Consider the following 16,889-nt stretch of genomic DNA (forward strand, 5'->3'; position numbering starts at 1 on the left):
CAGAACCCTTGTTTCTGCAACTTACTACATGGCCTTTGGTGGCTTCTGTAACTGCCTTCCTCGACTATCCATTCTGTGCTCACCCTCTGCAAGCACCTCAGCAGGTCTTGATTCTTCCCTTTCATCCCAGAAAGCCCTTTGTCATCCTGCTTGGATTGGGTTGGAACTCCCTGTTGGACTTAATCACGGCAACAACCAAGTCCCCCTGAAAGAACCTCCTGTACTCCAGACACCCTTAATTCCACTTTGGAGAAACATTCCAATTTCCCCCAGGGCGGTCAGCATCGACCACACCTCCTAGCACAAGAACTGCATGCTTACCTTTGTTGGGGCTGGGTATTTTTTGGGGGGGGGGGGTATTTTTGAGACATATCTTACTGGATGTCCTGGAACTGACTATATAGACCAGGCTGGCCTCAAACTCAACAGAGATTTGCTTGTCTCTACCTTTCAAGTGCATGTGCTACCTCATCCAGCTAAAACTGCTTTCCTTACCTGGCCCAAAATGGACAGGGAAGCCTCAGCTTACAGTTCACAAAGTGCTTGCAGAGGCACTACCTGTCTCGTCCAAAATGTCTTGGCCTGCAGAGCACAAATTTTTTTTGTCGTGGGTCACTAGGAGTGACTGGGTGGTACCGTTTCCTTTAGTTGCTGGCCCCAGGAATCCTGGTAATAGAAGGATTGGTACCATATGTCGGATGATGAGTCAGAACACATGCAGGCTTCTGGAGGGTCCTGTCTGAGCCCTTGAATTTTGGTTGCGTTTCCGTCCTGTCCTACTTATTCTCTGGTGCACATATGCTCTGCCAACAGGCCCCGAGTAGCTGCTACCTTCAGCTCGCTTGGTCTAATCAGAGTGGTGTCGTTGATGGGGCGGACCAAAAGCAGCTGTGAGCTCTCCCCAGCGGGGCAGAGACACACTGGGGATGGCAGGAGGCTTCTGAAGTCTCAAAGTCTTCTCCAGTGACACAGTTCCACATTGCTTCACAACAGGCCCTACGTCTCACATTGGTTATGTCTGAAACGTGCCCCTGAGTCCTGGTGGGAGACTCTCGAATCCCTGGAGAGGGTGCTAGGGCGAGGGGGGGTTCAGGAGAAGGGTGTTTCTGGAACCATTCCTCATGTGTGCAGTGGAGACTGAAGAAGACTGCAGGCTCCCACCAGACTCCCATCAAACAAGGCAAGGGTTTTGCCTTTTTGTTTAGGTTTTGTTTGTTTGCTGTTGTTTTTGGCTTTTCCAGACAGGGTTTCTCTATGTGGCTTTGGAGCCTGTCCTGGAACTCACTCTGTAGACCAAACTGGTTACTTTTTTTTTTTTCCAAAAATGTATCTTTAATGTATTGTTGGGTTTAGTGCCCCCAAGTTATTATCTGCCTTGTAAAACAAATTACAAAATATGTATTTTTTTTCTGGAAGAAATTTAAACTTGTTAATTTCACTTCAGAATTTTGGTAGAAATTTCCAATTTAGTTTTTTGTGGGTTTCATTTTGTTGTTTGTAGACAGCATGTGACTAGATAGTTCTGACTGGTCTGGCACTCACTTGTGGACTAGGCTGGCCTTGATCTTGGTATGACCCTGCTTCTGCCTCCCAAGAACTGGGATTACGGACATAGCATCACCCCCTGCTTTGTGCATGAATTTTTCTTCCTGCTGTCTTTTTGTTCATCGGTTTCTGTTTTGCATTCATGGTGGCATGGGTATATATTTTGTATCCACTATATTTTTTGTTTTGTTTTGTTTTTCAAGACAGGGTTTCTTTGTGTTGCCTTGACTGTCCTGGAACTCCCTCTGTAGACCAGACTGGCCTAGAACTCACAGAGATCCGCCTGCCTCTGCCTCTTGAGTGCTGGGATTAGAGGCGTGCACCAGCACCTGGTTCCTTTTGTTTTTTTTAGCCAGAGTCTCACTGGTTAGCCCTGGCTGTCCTAGAACTTACTACCAAGCCCTGCTATTAAATACGTTAGTACTGTTTTATAGACTAGGAAAGTGGTTCCATTTTAAGGGATGATCTAAGGACATTCTAAGAATAGCTTAGCCGCCCTGACAATCTGAGTTCAGTCCCTGGGACCAGCATGGTGGGAGGAGACAGCCAACCCATATAAACTTTTCTCTGACCTCCACAATGTCAGAGATGTACACGCACATTGGATCTGGCATGGTGGTGCACACCTTCAATCCCAGCACTCAGAGGCTGGAGGCAGGCAAAGTTGAGGCCAGCCTGGTCTATAGAGCTAGTTCCAGGACAGCAAGGACTACACAGAGAAACCCTGTCTCAAAACACCAATAAATAAATAAAAATTTGAAAAAAAATTCTAACACCTGAAAAGTTCAGTCTTTAAAAAGTCCAGTCTCAGCTGGGCATTGGTGGCGCATGCCTTTAAATCCAGCACGCAGGAGGCAGAGGCAGGCGAATCTCTGTGAGTTTGAGGCCAGCCTGGTCTACAGAGCGAGTTCTCAGACAGCCAGGGCTACACAGAGAAACCCTGTCTCTCTCTCACACACAACTAAAGTCCAGTCTCTTAAGTTTGGGCTCCTGTAAAAATCCAAAATAGTGCACTACCTATTTATTCCAAGAGGGAGAATCAGGGCAAAGCTACAATCAGATCAAAGCAAAACCAACCCCAGCAGTGTCTGTAGTTCAGTGTCTAATGTCTAGAATTCACTGTGATCTGCACTCCAGTAGGCCTTAGCAGTCTGACATCATGAGCTCTGCAGTCCATCGGTTTGTCCCATAGACACAGACCATTCTCCCCACTGCTGGTTCCTTGTTTTTGGTTCGGTTTTGGGGGATTTTCTTGTTTGTTTGCTTGCTTTTTGGGTTTTCAAGACAGTCTTGGCTGTCCTTTGCTCTGTAGCCCAGGCTGGCCTTGGATTTACAGAGATCCGCCTGCCTCTGCCTCCTGTGCTGGGATTAAAGGCATGCCCCACCCCCAGCCACACTGCTGTTCTAGGAGGTCTCACAGACCTGGTGCATCCTCAATACTGTGCTCCCAGCTTGTCAAAGCCACGTGGGATACTCTTACACACACATTACTAAGCTCAGCTGCCAGCTTGAAATTAAGCCTTGACCCAGCTGGACTGTGGCTTCTGCGTGCTGACCCTGAGAAAAACTTCTTGATAGGTTTTACCTCATTGATGCTGGTCTCTCCCTCTCTCTCTCTCTCTCTTTTTTTTTTTTTTTTTTTTTTTTTTTTTTGGTTTTTTGAGACAGGGTTTCCCTGTACTGTTTTGGAGGCTGTCCTGGAACTCGATCTGTAGACCAGGCTGGCCTCGAACTCACAGAGATCCACCTGCCTCTGCCTCCCGAGTGCTGGGATTAAAGGCATGTGTTACCAATGCCCGGCGATGCTGGTCTCTTAACCACAGCTCTTTTTTTTTTTTTCAACCCCAGATAACCATTCATAATTGTCCCAGTAAAGCAAAGGTTTTACTTCAGTGCTGGTCTCTTGTTAAAATCATGGCAGACTCTTCAGTCCCAGCTGACCAGAAACCACAGATTCTTTTTTTTTTTTTTTTTTTTTTTTTTTTGGTTTTTCGAGACAGGGTTTCTCTGTGGCTTTGGAGGCTGTCCTAGAACTAACTCTTGTAGACCAGGCTGGCCTCGAACTCACAGAGATCCGCCTGCCTCTGCCTCCCAAGTGCTGGAAACCACAGATTCTTAATTCAAAATATGATGCAAATAACCCCAGTAGAATCATTGCTTCCTTCTGGAACTTCCCAAGCCAAGCCTCCATCTTCTGTACCTCTCTCATTACTGTCTCCCGAGCTCCTGTATCAGCTCATTAAGCTCTGAGTGTTCAATGGTCCTTTCTAGGCCAAAGGTCCAAACACTTCACAATCCTCCCACAGAACAGCACGGTCAGCCCATCACAGCAACAAACCCATTTTCTGGTACCAGTTGTTGGATTCGTTTGCTTTCTGTTGCTGTGATAAACACCATATCCAAAAGCAACTTGGCTGGGTGGTGGCACACACCTTTAATGCCAGCAGTCAGGAAGCAGAGGCAGGTGGATCTCTGAGCGTGGTCTACAAAGCTGTAGACAGCCAGGGCTCTACAGAGAAACCCTGCCTCAAAAAAAAAAAGAAAAAATGAAAGGAAGGAAAGAAGGAAGGACATTAAAAGGGAAGGCAGACAGGAGGCAACTCGGGAAGGAAGGAAGGAAAGTGCTTGTTGAGCCCACATGTCCTGATCATAGTTGGTCAGGGCAAGAACCCAAGTAGGAGCCGGGCGGTGGTGGCGCACGCCTTTAATCCCAGCACTCAGGAGGCAGAGGTAGGCGGATCTCTGTGAGTTCTAGGCCAGCCTAGTCTACAGAGTGAGTTCCAGGACAGGCTCCAAAACAATGCTGAGAAACCCTGTCTCGAAAAACAAGCCAAAAAAAACAAACAAAAAAAAACAACAAAAAAAAAACAAGTAAGAGCAGAGACAGCAACGGTGGAAGAGAGCTTTGACTGGCTTGCTTTCTCCTACACTGGAGACCGCCCGTCAAGGATGGCACTGCCCACAATGAGCTTGTCCTCCCACATCACCCACTAACCAAGAGATCGCCCACAGACTTCCCACAAGCTATCTGATAGAGGCAGTCTTTCCAGGTTCACTCCCTCCAGATGACTAGCTTAGGTCAAGCTGACATAAAAAAGAAAACCAATTAACTCTACAGCCACTTTGCATGCTGGCTTTTTTACTTTCTTGGTTTTGTTTTTTGTTTTTGAGGGGCAGAATGAAACATGAGGTCCACACTGGTTTCAGATTCACTGTGTAGCTGAGGCTATCCCTAAACTCTGCTCCTTCATCCACCGTGTCCTAAGTGTCTGGCTGTCTTTTCTGGGTGGCATTTTCTTTTGCTGCTAGTGTCCCATCCTCAGAGCCTCTACAGAGCTGGGAATGGAGGGAGTATGCTGCCCAGAAGGTCCCCTGACCTCCCAGCCTCTGCTGGTGTGGGCGGTCCTTGATTCTGTGTAGGGTGAAGAAGCCTACATAATCTTCCTGTCGGTAGGGTAGGCTGCGGTAAACGCCGGACCTGGCCTCCACCCACTGGGTGAGCATTGGATACCTCCTCCTATGGCACTCACCACCTCATGGCTGCCTTCTCATCTCCAAGAGTTCTATTTTTGTTTTCTTCAGTTTAAAGTTGACCTTAGTAAAAATAAAACCAAACAAGCAAACAAAAAGCAAAGACAAGGGGGGGGGAGGGCACGGGAGGAGGGGAGGGAAAGGGAGAGGGGAAAAAAAAAAGAAAAAGAAGAAAAAAAAAAAAAGCAAAGACAAGACCACACCATCTTTTTCTGGACTGGAGGCCCACAGGCATCAGGCCTCACAAAATAGGCTCTGTTTTCTGAGGTCTGTGATGTTGAGCATGGTTGAGGAGCGTCAGAACAGTGGCGGTTGGGATACAATTCAGCTTTAAAAACAAAAGAGGTCAAACAGGTGGAAACAACTTAGGCCTTTGGGAAATGAGGTAAAGGTCCTTAGTGGGGTATAACGGAAAGGGAGGAAGCCAAGTGTCAGGTGGAAAGATGGGTGGGTTGTCAGCAACAGAGGGTTGGGGCAGCTGTGCAGATGCTGAGCTGTTTGGACATTGTGGGTACGGTGGGGTGCAGCGCTGCACTTGAGTCAGGTACAGGGGAGGGAAACAGCACCTGGCTATCTTCCTGGGCTGACCTTAGACCCAGAAGATCCTACACACTTCCTCCCTGATTGCTTTGATAACTGCAAATTTCCTCAACTCCAGCTCAAAGATGACAATGTGTCATTCATTCATCTCCTGGTGCCTGGCACTGGGGGGGGGGGGCGAACCCGGCAGTGCACAGACGGTGTGGAAGCAGCAGAACATTTCAGGGAGGGAAATGGTAAGCATCACCTCTGGCGGCGTGGCACAGGCCCTGCCGAACGGAGTGAGGTGCCTTTCTTCCCTGGCCTGGAGATCTGAAGCGGGAAGGAAAGGAAGCCGATTGCCGAGCTAGAACTCAAAGATCCAGCTCAGCCCAGGAGCTTGTCTAAAGCAGCTTTCCCTGGCACACTCAGCTCCTTCATCTTCCGTTGCCACAGAGACAGGAGGTGGTTGCTATGGAGACTGACGGGCAGCCAATCCGGAGCTGCTGTTTAAGCTCATCCTAGGACCTGGAGGTAATAACGCCTTCCTTTGACTCCCTGCGTCCTCTGTCCAGTCACTGAGCAATAGGCTGGGCCATCACTCATTAAAGTGGCCAGGCCCACTATGCAAAATACATAGCTATTTCCCCAGATTAACCCACACCCTGGTCCTGGTGACACCTTTTGCCTCTTTCCAGCTAAGAGGCGATGTCACTTTGGGAGGAGCCCGGATTCCAAGTGGCCCTTTGGATGCTACGGGAAAGGCGGGGCAGGGCGCAGCCTTCCGGCCCTAGACTCATCAGTAGGAGAAAGGAGATGGGATGAATGTGGGGAATGAGCGAGCGCCCTCCCTCTGGCGTTCCGCAGTGCCTGGCGCGGCGGCGCACGCTCACTCGGCTTGATAGGCGGGCGGGGCAGCGCTGACGTCATTCACGCCCCCCCCAGCAGAGGGGCGGTGGCCGAGCTGGCTACTCCGAGCGCATTGATGGACAGAGGGACAGAGAGACAGCGGGACCAGCAGGCACACGTCCAGGCCATGCCCGGGGAGGCTGCGCGCGCTGAGTTACTGCTGCCCGAGGCTGGAGGGCCAGGATCTCGCACAGGTGAGACCGCGCGGTGGCTCCGCTTTCTGGCCCAATACCTTTCTCTGGCTTTCTCTCTCTCCATCTCTCAGCCTCCTAACAGTCCCCTCCCCTGTCTTTCCAGACCGGTTCTACCCTCCACATTGCATCCTTCCCCCACCCCCAAGGATTTCATGAAAGCCTGGAGGCCGCAGACAGCATCCTCCAAAGCCTGGGGCTCTGAAGGACAGTGGCTTGGCCTTTCACTCTGGGTGGGGGGTGGGGGGCGTGCTCTTTGGACCAAGACCCATTTGCTTGGGTCGCTGTACCACATCGCGTTTCTTTGTCCACAAAGAGCTGCGGGGCCCCAGGACCGACTGTGGGGTGGCAGGTTTGGAAGGAGAGGCCCAGAGGGTCCCCGCAGGCTCATCCTGTGACCACCAGAGAGTCCTTAGAGGTACCTTGGGTGCCCAGGGCAGCAATCGGCTAGACTTAGAAAGGAGGTGTAGGGCTGATGGGACCTGGGAACCCAGCCAGAGGACATTGGCAGAGCTCGGTCTGGGGGTGCGGCTCTGGGGAGGTGTTGTGGCCAGCTGTGGTCTTAATAGTGCAGACCTTGGAGCAGCAGGGGCAGTAAATGTTGGTGGATGTCAGTTCACTTGCCTGGGGGTACTCTAAGCTTGAGTGGTCCCTACTGGAGATGGGCTGTGTGTGGCTTGGAGCAGCAGGGGCAGTAAATGTTGGTGGATGTCAGTTCACTTGCCTGGGGTACTCTAAGCTTGAGTGGCCCTGCTGGAGATGGGCTGTGTGTGACTTGGGCAAAGCCAAGGGCACCTTGCTGTGTGCAAGAAGTCATCTGGGAAAATACGGGCAAGAATGGAGATGGTGCCAATGCTGGGCCAGGAACCTGCCTGAGAACCAGCACAGATGCCACCCCACTATTGTTGGGGACAGGCAATCCAGGCTGGGACTCCCCAGACCCAGAGTGATAAGCTGGTTCCTTTCTGGCTGGCTTGCTGACCTTGAATGAATCACAAAGCAAACAAGCAAACAAAGAAAAGGCCCCACAACTTGGGCCTTTATTTCCATTTTAACCTTGGCCCAATTCTGCCCTCTGCCCTGAGGCCACACTAAGAAGTAGAGATGGCAATAGCCCGACTTTGGGACACTCAGTGACGGCTACTAGCCACACCCACTTCCAGTGCCGGGTGTCCCTCAAGGGACCTGCAGGACCCCTGGTTGCCCTAGTAGCCAGTGTCAAAGAACCCAGGCCCCAACTCTGCTGAGAGCAGGTATTAGGGGAGGTAGCTGTCCCGTCGCCCCCCCCACTCCACCACCACAACACACACACACACACACACACACACACACACACACACACACACACCAGCCTCCCTCTCATCCTGGGTGAGATGTGCTCCTTAGTAGCTGCAAGAGACAAGGCCTGCTGCAGGCGATGTTGCCCTGTCACCAGGGTACACAGAGAGCCAGCAGCATTGGCTGTGCGCCCACCACAGCCATAGGCCCCTAGGCCCCTCCCCCTCTTATGCAGGACTTGGCCTGGACTCTGGGGACAGCAGGAAGGCTTTAAGTGGATACTTCAAAGCGATGTGTGTTTGGCTATGGTCCAGGTGGGGGGGGGCTGTTACAGAGTCATTAAAAATGAGGCTAAAAAATGATGCTCTGAGAACTTGAGTACATTTAAATGGTTGAGTTAAAAATCATGGGACTCTTGAGTGAATGTGCAGTGACCTCAGGGGTGACATGCAGGTCAGAAAGAGGCCAGACAGCATTAGCCAGAGAGATAGGAGGTGTGTGGATACTGACTCCTGGAGAGATTTGTTCCTACCCAAGTCCCTAAGTACTTTCTGATCCACGGGGATCACGGCCCGGGCACGTGTCCATGGTGTCAGCAGAGGGTGTGCCAGCCCATGAGCGCCTATGCCTGAAGAGACTTGAGAAGGACCCCGAGGCAGGCCAGGAGCTCCCAGTAAGGTGGAGGATCTGTGACCATGAGTGGCCGCCACCATGGAGAAGACATTCCCAGCCTTCCCTCAGCTGCCCTGTTCCCATGGGCACCTGATCACCACCATTTCCCATCACTGCCCTTTGAGCAGGGTGCTGCAACTCAGACCCTGTGGCACATGTCTGCCTCCATCCTCCAGAAACTGAGCTGCTATGCAGAGAGCTCTGGGGAACTTGAGGTTGGCCTCGAGATGGGCAACAAGGGTAGGAGAGAGATGGGCTAGAGGCAAAGCCTCCTGCTTTACAGTAGACCTGGAATGTTCCAGAGCTGTAGTGTGCAGGACCCCTGCCCTTGTCACAGGGAGGAGCTGGCATTGTCCAGTGGAGTCCTGTAACCCTGATCCTGCCAAGACCTGTTGAACCAAGCTGGAATAGCCAGCCAGATTCAGAACAGAGACCATTGCTAGTTGTACCTTTCCTGAAGTATCTTCAAGAAAGGCCTGGGTTTCTAATACGCAACAACACTCCTCGTGACACCCCTTCCCATAAAGAAGCCTGTCATCTGCTGCCTGCTCTGCTGAAATGTCTGCAAACTCATTCTCAAGTCCATTTAACCTACACGTCATTCTCTCCTCTGCAACCTCCCCTGACTGTCCGTGGAAACCTGCCCCCTGCCCATGTTCAGCTCTTGGCTGGCCCTGAGATGTGTCCAGGAGGCATCTCATGACCCTTTCTGTCTCCACAGATCTCTCATGTGATGCAGCCATTGCCACCATCCTGAAAGGGGACCAACGGGAGCCCCTTGCCCTGACCCCACCAGGGCCCAGCCCCCTGGCCCTCACACTCCTGTCCAGCAAGCCAGGCGCGAGGCCCCAGCCTGAGGGAGCCAGCTGGGATGCAGGGCCCAGTGGGGCTGCCTCAACCTGGGTGGACCCAGCAGAGGGCAGCCCAAGTCCAGGGGTCCTCTCTGAGGGCCTGCCTCTCCAGTCTTTGCCTGCTGAAGTCCCTCTCCCCACCACCCTGGAGCCCCGCATCGTGATGGGTGAGGAGACTTGCCAGGTCATCCCTTCAGCCAGGGCAGCCTGGTCAGTGCTCAGGGACCCGGAGGGTGGGCACACCGCCCTGCAGCCACCTCCGGAGCCGCGTTCTCAGGGTGATCCTCCTGTGCCTTCCCCTCCCCCTGACCTTGATTCCTACTTCACACCACCCTCGACTCCCACCAGAACCACCTACGCCCTGCTCCCTGACCATGGGCCCCACAGGGATGCCTGGGACCTGGAGGCCGAGCTGCTGGATGAGTTGCTGGACTCATCTCCAGCTTCCCCCTCAGGCTCCTACATCACAGCCGATGGGGACAGCTGGGCCTCCTCACCTTCCTGTTCCCTCAGCCTGCTGGCCCCAGCTGAAGGGCTGGACTTTCCCTCCGACTGGGGCCTCTCCCCATCAGGGTCTGTGGTAGACGAACTAGAGCCACACCCCACAGAGTATCCGGAGCCCCGATCCTCCGAGTCTAGCCTCTCAGCCGACAGCAGCTCTTCCTGGAGTCAAGAGGGCCATTTCTTTGACCCGACCTTCTTGGCCAACGACCCGATGATCCCTGCCGCCCTACTACCCTTCCGGGGCAGCCTCATCTTCCAGGTGGAAGCTGTGGAGGTGACCCCACTGTCCCAAGAGGAGGGGGAAGAGGAGGCAGCTGCTGGTGCCGCCACCCCGGACGGAGACCTGGCTGGAGAGGCTGAGGACGACAGCACGTCTGCCTCCTTCCTGCAGTCACTGTCTGATCTGTCCATCATTGAGGGCATGGATGAGGCCTTCGCCTTCCGCGATGATACCTCGGCGGCCTCCTCTGACTCGGACTCAGCTTCCTACGCAGGGGCGGATGACGACGACGGGCTGTACAGTGAGGAGCCCCATGCCCAGCCCAGTGCCCAGAGTAGAGAGCAGGAGCACAGAGGCAGGACCTCGTTTCAGGGGGCAGAGTTCATGCCTCAGATTTCTGAGCCAGAAGCCTGTCTGACCAATAGCCAGGAATCGATTGCAGAAATAGCAGAAGAGGCCCCAACTTTAGGCATGGGGTCTGAGGCTACTGTGCCCCTTCCTGACCTGCAAGCAGCTCCAGGCCCCCAGGTGGAGGAAGCTACCACAGTCACCCCGAGGGTGGAGAACAAAGTTGACTCAGCTGCTCTACAAGCACCCAGGGCCCTGCCTGAGCCCTGCCGGAAGGGGATGAGCACGACCTTAGGATGTAAGACTGTCACTGCAGAGACCATTCTAGACTTGCAGGAAGTAGCAAGCCCCACCCTGTATCCAATCCTTCCTGCTAACTTGAAGGAAGGAGGCCAGGGCCTTCCCTCCACACCAGAGTATGTGGCTGTGGGTTCAGTGAGGTCCCAGAAGGTTGAGGGAGGTGTCACAATACCCCAGGACCTCCCTATGACACTATCTCCATTCTTGCAAGGTGTAGATCCCACCTCAGGCCCAGAGGCTGTGGAGGTAGTCACTCTGAGACTCCAGTGGGATGAAGGATGTGTCATAGCACTCCAGGAGGTCCCTGCAGGATCACCTCCACCCCTACCAAGTACAAAGCCCACCTCAGGCCCAGAGTCTAGGGCTGTGGCTACATGTGGGCCCCAGCAGGCTAAGGAAGGCAGCACAGCACCCCAGGACTCCCCCACGGCATCAACCCCACCCCTGCAAGGCTCAGAGCCCACCTCAGAACCTGAGGCTGTGGTCACATTGGAGTCCCAGCAGGATGAAGGGATTGCCACAGCACCCCAGGACTCCCCCACGGCACCAACCCCACCCCTGCAAGGCTCAGAGCCCACCTCAGACCCAGAACCTGAGGTCACATTGGGGTCCCAGCAGGATGAAGGGATTGCCACAGCACCCCAGGACTCCCCCATGGCATCAACCCCACCCCTGCAAGGCTCAGAGCCCACCTCAGACCCAGAACCTGAGGTCACATTGGGGTCCCAGCAGGATGAAGGGATTGCCACAGCACCCCAGGACTCCCCCATGGCATCAACCCCACCCCTGCAAGGCTCAGAGCCCACCTCAGACCCAGAACCTGAGGTCACATTGGGGTCCCAGCAGGATGAAGGGATTGCCACAGCACCCCAGGACTCCCCCACGGCACCAACCCCACCCCAGCAAGGCTCAGAGCCCACCTCAGAACCTGAGGCTGTGGTCACATTGGAGTCCCAGCAGGATGAAGGGATTGCCACAGCACCCCAGGACTCCCCCACGGCACCAACCCCACCCCTGCAAGGCTCAGAGCCCACCTCAGACCCAGAACCTGAGGTCACATTGAGGTCCCAGCAGGATGAAGGGATTGCCACAGCACCCCAGGACTCCCCCATGGCATGTCTATCCCCGCAAGGCTCAGATCCCACTCCAAACCCAGAATCTGAGCTTGCTGTCACACTGGGACCACCGCAGGCCAAGGGGGGTGTCACCATACCCCAGTTAGCTCCAGCAGCATCACCTTCACCTCTGCAAAACTTAGATTCAATGTCAGACCTACAACCTGAGGCTGTGGTCACAATGGGGTCCCAGCAGGCTAAAGGCAGTGCCACTGCACCCCAGGACACCCTTGTGGTGGCACCTCCGTCCCTTCAAGGTACAGATTCCACCTCAGAGCCAGAGCTGATAGTCCAAGACACCTCTCCGGCACTGCAAAGAGAAACATGCTACACCCCAGAGACTAAGCCTTCAGCCTCTGAGGCCCATCAGGAGTTAGGTGTGGCTTTAGGACCAAAGCCAGTGCCTGAGGAGCAGGGTTCAGAAGCCCCTCTAGATCCAGCTCTCCCTGCTTCAAACCAAGCCCAACAGAACGGCTCCCAGCCAGCTGTAAACACAGACAGCCCTGGGGCTCCAGAAGAGTCCTGCCCCACCTTGAGCACAATGGTCTCTGAGCCCACATCTTGTCTGGGAGAGAATGTAGCTGAGAGCATGCCTGCACTCAGGCAAGGAGCATGTCTTGAAGCCCACGATGGGGTCAAGACCAGCTCGCCTCAAAGACAGGTCCCCAAGAACAAGCGGGGTAGGGGCCCCAAACCACCAGGGCAGGGAAATGGAACCAAGTCAGCATCCCAAGGAGCAGGGGAGACTTCCAAGGCACAGTCCGCTGCATGTGCTGAGGTCAGCCAAACACAGCAGATGAGCTCAGCTGGAGAGGGGAGGGGCCTGAGCAGCAAGGACACCTTGGGCCCCAAGCTTCCTGTGGCTCTATGTGTGCAAGCCAGGCTAGGCTCCTGCCCAGGCTCCCCAGCAGGGGCCACATGCACGCTGAGCAGAGTCCACTCTGAAGAGACTGCCAGGGCTGCACCATCCTTTGAGCAGCTGGAGCCCGTGCTAACCCTGGGTAGCAGAGAACAGCCTCAGACGACCCCAGGTGCCCTTAATCCTTTCCCCGCAAACTCTGCCAGTGACCTGCCCACCACATCCCAGGGCAGGCCCCTGGATCCTGACCCTCCTGCTCCCAGCGCCCTCGACAGGGCATCCCAAACATCCCCGGGGCCCCCAGCTCCCTGCCTGTGCCCCACTTCCCAGAAAGCCTACGTGGAGGATTCCCCAGCCTCTGGAGGTCTGATGCCTCGGGCAGGAGCCCAGGGAGCTGCTGCCATTACCACCTCAGGATCCACAATGCCTCTGGGGGCCCGGCAGCGTGTCAACCTCTCGCCTCACTGCACCCTCAACCCCAAGGTGACCCCCACAGATGCCAAAGACCTGGCTTGCATCATCTCAAGCCCCTGCCAAGTGCCTCCTCCCTCTGGGACCCAGAACCCATCTGGCCCTCGAGGGTTCACAGCCCATGAACAAGAGGACGAGGACAGCCTCGAGGAAGGTAACCACATGTGGGGGTCAGGGCCTGGGCCAGCCAGCCTTTCAGGGAGACACTAGAGGATGGGACTGGAGGACACTCTGCGATCGCAAGAGGCCCTCATACCTCACCCCTTCCCCAGACTCACAGAGGGCCCCAGGCTCCGGCCAGCATTCGGATAGCCGTGGGGAGTCGCCAACTGAGCTGGATGAGCAAGATACCCCACCTCAGAAAGGGCAGTGCCCGGCACAGGTGCTGGCCCCAGAAGGGGGTGGGTCTCTGGGCGTTAGCCTTCACAGATGCTTAGCCTTCACCTTCCCACAGGGCCCAGCAGGCAGCAACGACGACACCACTGCCAAAGCCAAGCAAAGCCGCAGCGAGAAGAAGGCTCGAAAGGTCAGCTGAGGGCTCTCCTGGAGGACCCTGGGAGAGGACATGTGTACAGGGAGGCACTCTTACCAACAGCCCTCATAGCCTGTGGCCAGCGAAACCCTACCCACAAAAGGGCTTTCAGTCAAATCTAGTGACGCCCACCCCAAACACTGGAATGTCCTGAGGAAGCCCTTACAGCGGGAGGTCGGCCTGACATGGGAGGGACAAGCATCCAGTCACAGACAGGGAAGGTGGTCTGAGTCTCTCACCCTCCACCTAGGCTATGTCAAAACTGGGCTTACGGCAGATTCAGGGAGTCACCAGGATCACCATCCAGAAGTCCAAGAACATCTTGTTTGTCATTGCCAAGCCAGATGTCTTTAAGAGCCCCGCCTCGGACACCTATGTGGTCTTTGGTGAGGCCAAGGTCGGTCATGCTGTCGTGTCAAGGCCAGGGCTACGGCCATGCTGTGGTTTGGGGGAGGCCGAGGAAGGCAAATGGGTGGGTGGGCTCTGGCTCACACAGATGTCCCATACTGCAGATCGAGGACCTGTCCCAGCAGGTGCACAAAGCGGCAGCAGAGAAGTTCAAGATGCCCTCAGAGTCCTCAGCCCTGGTCCCTGAGCTGGCCCCTGGGCCCCGGGTGAGGCCAGAGTGTGAGGAGCAGGAGGAGGACGAGGAGGTGATGTACAGAGGCCCTGGCGCTTGACTGGGGGCAGGGTGAGGGTGGGATGGGACTCTATCCTAGTGGGCAGAACCCTGCTCAAGGGGCCTCAGGCAGCTTACGTCACCCCGTTATTTCCCTCCACCAGGTAGAGGAGGCTGGCCTAGAACTTCGCGACATTGAGCTGGTGATGGCCCAGGCCAATGTGTCCAGGGCAAAGGCCGTGCGGGCACTGAGGGACAACCACAGTGACATTGTCAATGCCATCATGGTGAGCAAGTACTAGCCCCTTCTGCAGCCCCGATGTCCCTGGGGAGGTCCTGCAGAGAAAGCCCTCTCCTGACCCGACTCTCCCTCTGCAGGAACTGACGATGTAGTACTGACTGGAAGCTCGGGCCGTTCTGCCTCCTCCCAGCTCTGTTGCCCAATAAACCGGTGTCACATCACGAGCCTGTGGAGTCCCCTCTGTTGTGTGGTAGTCACCGGGGCCTTGACGTCCCTCAGAACCTGGTATCTTCTCTGCCTTCTGTCCTCCCCGCTGCCTCGATGCCATTGCCAAGTCACCATCCCTTTAGTGTCCCATCACTCTCTGTGGTTACCTAACTGCCCTCTGGTATCTCCCCAGTGCTCGGCACTCCCTCGTCACCCTCCTTCAGTCCTGTCATTCCCAAGCGTTCTTCACTCCTCTCTGGCTTTCTCTCAGACCCAGCTACAGCAACATGGCCGCGCTCTCCATCTCCTACAGCTGTGGCCACAGAAACGTGGCTGGCCCACGCCTTTACTCACACACCCCCTGCTGGTGTGCACACGGGACACTAGCGCGTAACAGGGCTGACTGCAGCTTATCTCCAGTCTCCCCACACTTCCAGGAGAGAATTAGCTGCCTGCAAATCGAGAGACCACCCCAATAGTCTCGACTCTCTTGGCTTGGCCTAGGCGCCCATGACCAGTCCCAGGACAGCAGACGACAAGAAGATTCTGCCAATCACTGTCCTGAGGTCATGATGCTGCTGAGGAGAGTATCTGTGAGACCCCAGGGACACTCTAGCTTGCCCTGGAGACAACTGAGGTGTCCACAGAGTCCCAGGGACTTGGTCACAACCATTCCAGGCCAGAGACAGTCCTGGTCCTCGCACAGCTCTTCCTCCCCGAGTGTGGGCTATAGAGGTGCCTCGCCAGGTCCCCAGCCCAGGAGCTTCATAGGGCTGCCTGGCCGCAGGTCACTTCCCTCCTCTCGGTGGCTACAAGACTTTCAGAGGGTCCAGAGGGTCCAGAATGAAGTCACCAGGCTTAAGGGAAGGAGACCGAGTGAGGGCCATGGGGCCCATGGCAACTTTTCAGAAACCCCAACTCTCAGTTCTGTGGGCTGTACTCTTCCTGCACATGGCACTTCATCAAGGAGGCTTACACAAAGGGCCACGGTATGCCACTGTCCTTGGCATAATCTCCACATAGAATACAAAGATCGAGGTACCCCTACCATGGGAGAGAGTCCCCAGATGCCTGCTCCTGCCCTTGTCCACAGAGCCAAAGCAGAAGCACCAATCGTCTCTGCTACCCCAGCCCTGGATACTGCGGGCAGTCATGGTCCAACACGGGGGCCCAGCCCTGTGACAACATGGCTTTTAACTAATAGGAACAGAAAAAATGCTTGACAACTGGAGATTAAATTATTCACATTGTAGTAAACAACTTTTTAAGGTCTCTGAGAGTTAGAAGAGGAAAATCATGTGCAAAATATCAGTTGTCCAGGACCAGGCCGACAGGACTGACTCTTCCTGCAACTGGCCCTCCCCGAGCGGGATATGCTACAGGCATTGCTGAGCTCTGAGCAAGAGGCACAGAGGCTTCACCTGTGTTGGGGCACATGTCCTGTGGCAGCTCTCCGCTCCTTCACAGTAGAGGACCTGGCCACCAGAGTCACCTGTGTCTGCAGCCCCTCCCTAGCTCCTCGCCAGGCAGGGCTGGCCGTCAGGTCCAGGCAGGCCTGGGATGGCTGTGTGTGACAGGCGTGCGCAGTCACAGACCATCATGCTGAGCCCTGGTCCATGCTGCAGCCCAGCGCTTCAATATCACTACTGATGTCCAAGATCATGCGGTCCCACTCATCCCCCTCCGAAGGCGCTGCCCGGTCATCAGGGCTGCCTGTGGTCCTGTTCCCGTTGGTGGTGGAGGTGGAGGTGGTGCTCAGGGCACGGCGATGCCTGCCAAAGCTGTCAGTGATGATGCCACGGCCGTCTTTCACGCCAATGGTCTCCAGAAAGTTTTCAAAGTGCTGACTGTCCTTCTCAGGGATGAAGGGCCTCAAACCTGCCAACATATGACCCCAGAGTGACATCTCAGGGGAGCTAAGGATACTCAGATCACACAAGCTGTGCCCTGGAGCCAGGCTTAATTAGCTCTGACTTT

The 16,889-nt window shown here is 54.9% G+C and overlaps 2 protein-coding genes across 3 annotated transcripts in view; one reads left to right on the top strand and one right to left on the bottom strand.

Moving 5' to 3' along the window:
* Positions 1-6,192: 6,192 nt before the first annotated feature.
* Nacad (NAC alpha domain containing) lies at positions 6,193-14,926 on the top strand. The gene is made up of 8 exons (XM_040746686.1): positions 6,193-6,698; positions 9,367-13,467; positions 13,586-13,695; positions 13,768-13,839; positions 14,096-14,242; positions 14,358-14,498; positions 14,629-14,751; positions 14,843-14,926. The coding sequence occupies exons 1-8, from the start codon at positions 6,581-6,583 to the stop codon at positions 14,855-14,857; spliced, it is 4,827 nt and encodes a 1,608-aa protein (XP_040602620.1). The 5' UTR covers positions 6,193-6,580; the 3' UTR covers positions 14,858-14,926.
* Positions 14,927-16,145: 1,219 nt separating this feature from the next.
* Positions 16,146-16,889, bottom strand: part of Ccm2 (CCM2 scaffold protein) — a 51,912-nt gene continuing 51,168 nt past the window's right edge. For both annotated transcript variants that reach the window (XM_040746687.1, XM_040746688.1), the window contains exon 10: positions 16,146-16,790. In XM_040746687.1, coding sequence (XP_040602621.1) covers positions 16,510-16,790 — 281 coding nt within the window. In that variant the 3' untranslated portion in view covers positions 16,146-16,509. The remainder of the gene's footprint in view (positions 16,791-16,889) is intronic.

This window comes from Mesocricetus auratus, unplaced genomic scaffold (genome assembly GCF_017639785.1).
Source record: "Mesocricetus auratus isolate SY011 unplaced genomic scaffold, BCM_Maur_2.0 Super-Scaffold_100006, whole genome shotgun sequence".
Taxonomy (NCBI): Eukaryota; Metazoa; Chordata; class Mammalia; order Rodentia; family Cricetidae; genus Mesocricetus; species Mesocricetus auratus.

Bases quoted from the DNA above. Each gene is read 5' to 3' on its own strand.
- Nacad (XM_040746686.1), top strand. From the start codon at position 6,581: ATGGACAGAGGGACAGAGAGACAGCGGGACCAGCAGGCACACGTCCAG. The intron at 6,699-9,366 runs GTGAGACCGCGC...CTGTCTCCACAG, and splicing joins AGGGCCAGGATCTCGCACAG to ATCTCTCATGTGATGCAGCC. The intron at 13,840-14,095 runs GTCAGCTGAGGG...CCCTCCACCTAG, and splicing joins GCGAGAAGAAGGCTCGAAAG to GCTATGTCAAAACTGGGCTT.